General features: G+C 35.8%; 1 protein-coding gene across 1 annotated transcript; it reads right to left on the bottom strand.

The window, feature by feature from the left end:
* Positions 1–3,951: 3,951 nt before the first annotated feature.
* On the bottom strand, positions 3,952–6,094 carry LOC101848958 (probable BOI-related E3 ubiquitin-protein ligase 3). Its single transcript, XM_005095240.1, has 3 exons — positions 6,086–6,094; positions 5,530–5,728; positions 3,952–4,172 (listed from the first exon to the last, which is right to left on the bottom strand). The coding sequence occupies exons 1-3, from the start codon at positions 6,092–6,094 to the stop codon at positions 3,952–3,954; spliced, it is 429 nt and encodes a 142-aa protein (XP_005095297.1).
* Between the last annotated feature and the right edge of the window lie 95 nt (positions 6,095–6,189).

Here is a 6,189-nt window from a genome sequence, read left to right as displayed (position 1 = left end):
CAAATATATAGGACGCAAACACCAGTGTCGTGTCTTATTTACAAGGAAGTTAATTGGACTGAGAATAGACCAGAGTGACTTACTTTAACAGACTATGAAAAAGCAAAGAAGATTACAGCAGTAATGAGAGTATAGATATTTTTTTAAAAACCACTGCAGTGAGACAAAAATTAGGTATAAATATTTGGAATAGAATACAAACCACAGAGAAAATGATGCAGTTCTTTAGACATTTTCAATACATTTGTCCAGTTCGCCAATACATTTGAAGCCCAAAACCTACAATTATATAACATTTAAAAAAGAACAAACTCTAAAAATCAAACAGGCAAACAAATCTGCATTTATAAATCAGGATAATAATAGACGATTAGAAAAAAAATTATGCTAGTGATCATCCTGACAAAGAAATCCTTCAAAGAAAAGGTTTATGCAAAAGTAGCATGTTTAAAAAAAAAGCTGACTGAACACAGGGGACACCTAGTATTAACATTTTTTTTTTGTTGCAGAATCACCGTCTGCACCAAGAATTTGTTTCAAGCTTTTCTTATTTGCTTTGCCTTCAAAAGAAGATAGAGCACTGAGGTAAGCATTCAGACATTTTAAAAAATACAGTTTTTCTCCAAGACACTTTACTTGGAGGAAACAACAACAAGTGGAACTTACACTATATCATACCAGCTTTGTTACACTTATTATATTAATTATTTTCATTTCTTTGATGGGATTGCATGCTAACGTGCATTCGCACTGCAAAGTATTTGTAAGAGTAAGAGAACGGCCGCATCTCCGAAACCCTAAAAGAAAGCCCAGATCCAATTACATCACTGACTTTGAAATCATATCTCCTGTCTATTAAAACTTCTGTATCTCTATGCCATTTCGATATATATAATTTGCTCTTCTGAAAAATGATAGCACCTACAAAAAGTAGTTTTTTTTAATTAAACACTGCAGCCACTGCATGAACCAAATAATCATGCTTGTCAAAGTTGCTAAAACATTAACACTTTATCAGCATGGACTATAAAAAAGTTGCATAGTGCTGTATTGCTATAACTAAAACTTTGAGTAATAAAGAGTAGTCTCAAAGTTCCAGTGTAAAAAATAATTAAGAACAAAACAAAATAAATTTTTTTCATGTATAACTTTCATTTAGAAAAATTCACTTTTTGAAAATAACTAGAAGTACCTAGAAAAAAATCAAGTCATTTTGGGAAATGTACAAATTTGTGTTAAATACTTTCCTTATTCACATTGCATCCTAGAGACTCTGCAGCCACATTTTTACACTTTTCAAATATATATTCCAACAAAATCCACAAAGAATTTTCATAACTTTGTGAGAGTTTAAAGGCAATACAGTAGTCTCCGCCTAAAAGCACAGTACTAAAGAGGGCTTTTAAGTCTAAGTGTTCATTCACACGAAGAGTGTTTATGTGAACTAGTGCAAAGAAAGAAAGGGACACAACCATCTCATTTCCTTGATATTTTAGTGACGTCCCTTGGGGGGTGGAAGCGTAAAATTTTATCAATAATGCAGCAAAATATGATTGTTCTGTAAGGCATTCTCTCTGATCATGGTTAGGACTCTAAAGGTTTTGAATGAGTTGTGGAAAAAAGCAGAAAGACTGATTCACTGTATTGATGTGCACTAATATGTTGGGAACAGATAAGAGGAAACTGTTAGTGATAGTCGTATAGGGAAAAGCGCTCAGCCACATGGCCTTCCAGGTGACCACTCCCAACTGCCTGTCATCAGTTGTAACTTTTGGGATCACATAAGATATTCTGAGAGACTTTTCTCTGTGATTCATTGAACAAGAACATGTAATTATAAGTTCTTTCAGTGCAGCTGATCACTTGACAAATCTTTTATTCTACGCCTATCTAGTGTTCTACAGCATTCACATGTGTTGCGCATCACAGTTCTAACTAAAGATTTCAGTCACCCAAACACCAGTTTATCTATCAAAAGACGCATTTCAAGTGACCAATTGAAAGACATTTCAGCCTCCAAACACATCTCTTGCCCAGTCCTATGTGTCCCAGTAGGATGGGATAATGCTATCCATCGTTTTAATGGTGCTGTGTGAGAAGCAGCCTCACCAAACATCTCTTTGTCTAGACTTGTCTTTGTTGTAATAATGCACACTGTCTACGTTGTTGCAAAGACTTCCCTCTGTCAAGCTTTATTTATCAACATATTTCGCGGATCAAAGCATGCGTTTAGAGGACATAATCATGCATTTGTATGTCTAAATCATACAGTGAAAAACCTGTCATATGACAAAAGCATGCATCTGAGCAGAGAGTGCCTTTGTACGGCATACATTAGGTTGAGGCTACTGTAACACCATGACAAATTATGAGGGAGCAAATTTTTTAGTTTTACAGATCAAGACAGGTCAACAAGTGAAAATTTATAGTAAGAGACAATTATAAAATAATTATAAATTACTTCTATAGGTTATCTAAGGTAGATAAATAAATTCCTTCCATCCCCTAAGTAAAACTCTTGTATTATTAAAATTATAGAATATAAATTCATGATGCCAATTGTTCTGAACTGAAAAATGGCTAGAATTCTAAAGAATGTTTGAGTGATGTGGAAATTTGATATTAAGAATAAAATAAAGGGCAGTGTAATTGGTAAAAAAACAACTCAACTAAACATTGGAACATGTGTATACATCATTTGATGTAAATGGGTAAAATATAAACCAGCCTTCTCAAACACACAAAAAAGTACAAGAACACAGTTCTCTAGAATGTCAATGGTAAAAATACAAAAAGTTACACACTGTTTTTTCACAAAGTCTTCAACAATGGACTATCAATGGCTAAAAATGTGCACACAAAGCTAAAAAAAAGAAAGTTCAGTTTTCAGCAGTAACACTCTGATCAATAAATCTCACACATAGAGGCTACAAGACTTCTCTAAGGTTTTTCAAAAAAACTTTAAGAGAAATGTACCTTGAAAATGTATAGTCAGAGGATTTCACCAATAAAGAAATACAGCACATTATTTAAGTTTTTAGCAGTAGAGTACTAAATTATATAGGAATAAATCTTGGACGATATCAGTGCCCACAACAAGACAGTGACAAGAAACAAAGACAAGAGAAGTGACAAACTACTAACAGGGCAGTCTGATCACTTGGCTTTAGTTTTAGATAGAGTTTTATGGCACTTGCAACTCAATAAGGTCATATAACCTATAAGTGCGATGGTTAGAGGTGTTACAAAAGAGTAACAAACGCAAAAAAAGGAGGAAGAGAGTCAGGACGATGTTTGATAGGAAAGGAGAAGCAAACCCCATTAGAGCACCCACCAACCAACAGCTCACTTGACTTTCAGTGGCTGATGAGGTTGTGTAAAAAAAGAAATAAAAGTGGATGAACACATAAAGCAGGGTGGTGTTTTGTGCTCTGGCATGAGATTGGTTATCCCCGTCAGAAGGTTCTAAAAACTGCCTCCACAACAATCCTGAAAACAGAACTCATGACATCAGTCCAATCTGGTCAAGACTTCAACTTCTCTTCACCGTTCTTGAGTCAGTCTCACCATACAACTAAAATTTTTTTTACATTGTAACATTGAAGGATTTGAAATTTTGTTCCAACAGTCAGGAGCAGTGTACTGTCACCTCTGATGATTAATATCCCATCATCAGACAGTCACATCAAATATGATTAGTTACACACATACAAGACAAGCAACTCAAAATAGAAACTGATGAACACAATAGAATCAAGTAATAGGCTCAAGTCAGACATGTCTCTCCAGCTTTGTCTGACACCAAATCATCTGCAGCACAATATTTGACAACATGGAGACACAGTGGTATCCACTTATTTCATTTTAAAAATAGCTTCAACATAATGAATGAAGCATGCTTGCATAACATGCTTCTCATTTCAAACAACTGATACACGAGACAAACCTAAATCAAGACACATAGACTTTCTCCATGTCTGTGGTCAATTGTCGACAAATGGGGCATCGTCCGTCCAGTTTGGAGACACACAGAGCACAGCAGCACAGATGGTTACATGGACGCAGCAAGACCTGCATGGGAGCGTCAAGACACATTTGGCAAGTCACCAAATTTACATCCTCGTTGCGACTGCTGTTCTGACTTTCTCTTACATCGGGGTCATCAGATTTGTCTGAGGATAAGAGGGAGGATAATGTGACTTTGCATTCTGTATATATCCTCATTTAAAAATGACAGTCATATGTTTGGATTTACTTAAAACTGAATGAAAATCATTATCAGGAATAAATCTCTTGTCAACAGTCCAGCTGACAAAAAACTGCAGTTAACAAAACCGCCCCTGTATACATATAGGCATATAGGCCTACTGAAAGAGCCAAAGATGGTAGCTACCTGTCATTCAAGAACAAAACGTGCACATGTATGTTTTCAGAGAGATTTTATTGATACAATGTCTAGCCTGTGTGGCACAGTCAAACAATAGACGTGGGCACTCAGATCATATGGCCCACACAGTGCACTGTATATTTCACCATCTGTCACAAGAACAAGCAGACCAGAACAGTATAAATGTCATCATGTACTCCATCTAATTCATTAGGAAGAAATCCAGTTTGTGCATAATTAAATAAAAAATCATCAATTCCAATCTTTGTAATTCCCCCCTCCCCCTCCCTCCCAACAAAAACAAACAAAAAACAAAATCTCTCACAAACAGAATTATGACATGAGTATAAACAGATACATTGTAGGCCCTACGCATCTATGCTTTATCTATAAGATAATTTCAGTCTCTTACATTGTCTCAATCCCCACTGAGAACTGACGTAATCTTACTTGAGTCAAACATGTAATCAATAAAAGCAACTGAAAACAATCCCCCCTCCCAAAAAACAACCAAATAAACAAACAAACAAACAAAACAACCCCAAACAAAACAAACAATTAAACAAAACTAATCACCAAAAATAACACATTGTCCCATTTCATTCCGAACATCAGTTTGAAGACTTGGAGTAGTTATCATTAAAGATTAGAATCTCAAAAGTATGTTCTATACAATGAGTAACAGCACAATAGCGACAGTTGCCATCCCCAACATCAACTACAGAGCAGAGCATGTGAGGGACATACACCTCACCACAGACAGTGTGTATAGATCTGAACATCACAGGCAAGCCAGAATTTCGTTCTAGTTATACTGAGAGAACATTATCAAGAACAAAATCCATTCTTACAGCAGGGTGCTCTCTTTCAGTGGTTATCATGCTGGCTTACAGAATAGGTGACCTAGATTCAAATCCTCAATGGGGCATTCTTGAGCTTGTGTTGTTTGAGGAAATTTTAACAGTTCTGTTCACACTTGCGCACAGCATTATTAGAGAAGGTCATAAATCAGATGTCTTTATCCTGTTTTGAAAGGGGTGGTAAAAACCTATACTTTTTTAATCTGTTCTCAAAAGAGACAATGAATAGATTTGTAAAAAGAAGGAAATCCACAAGGACAAAAAACGTGTTCACAAAAGTACCTTCTGAGTCAAATTCAACTTTGCCAACAGGAGCTGACTGAGGTCTGAGACGTTCGCGAATTTCTTCCAACTCTTGTCTCAGCATAGAAAGTTGTAGATCTTTGGTGTGGATAACCTGGCGATTCTCTTCTATTACCTGTAGATTCTCTTCTATTACCTGTAGATTCTCTTCTATTACCTGGTCTTTTTGTTCAATAACCTGCAAAAGATTTTACAAAGTATAAAAACAAATGTTAAAATTTAATCTCTGAGAAAAACGAAGGGAACATCCCAGTTTATACTAATTCTACATACCACATGTGTAATCAAAATATTGGAATTCTACGTATCTACTTCAAAGAGCAGACAAAAAATTCTCTACCATGCAGATGGTCCTGAATTGAGCCCAATTTTATCCAAGTAAGAAGCTAGAATGTGTTGAGAAAAAACCAGCCTGCAAAGAGAGGAAAGTGTCTCAAAGCAGAGTGATTTTTTATGAGATTAAAGGTAGACAGAAACTGCAGGCCTAAGAAATGTCCACATTTCACTTCCCATTGCACAAATGTTGAAGACAAACCTTCCCCATATATTATATGTGCTAATCAGACCAATCTTACATCATCATCATGAAGGAATAACAAATGAGAGAGAGAGAGCGAGAGAGAGAGAGAGAGAGAGAGA

Source organism: Aplysia californica, unplaced genomic scaffold, assembly GCF_000002075.1.
Source record: "Aplysia californica isolate F4 #8 unplaced genomic scaffold, AplCal3.0 scaffold00098, whole genome shotgun sequence".
In the NCBI taxonomy this organism is placed as follows: domain Eukaryota; kingdom Metazoa; phylum Mollusca; class Gastropoda; order Aplysiida; family Aplysiidae; genus Aplysia; species Aplysia californica.
The sequence above is the reverse complement of the archived record's forward strand: the minus strand, read 5'-3'. Positions and strand labels throughout refer to the sequence as shown.

What these genes read in the sequence shown, in the direction of transcription:
- LOC101848958 (XM_005095240.1), bottom strand. An exon ending in AGTTGAATTTGACTCAGAAG is followed by an intron (nt 4,173 to 5,529) that starts GTACTTTTGTGA and finishes TCTTATCCTCAG; the next exon opens with ACAAATCTGATGACCCCGAT.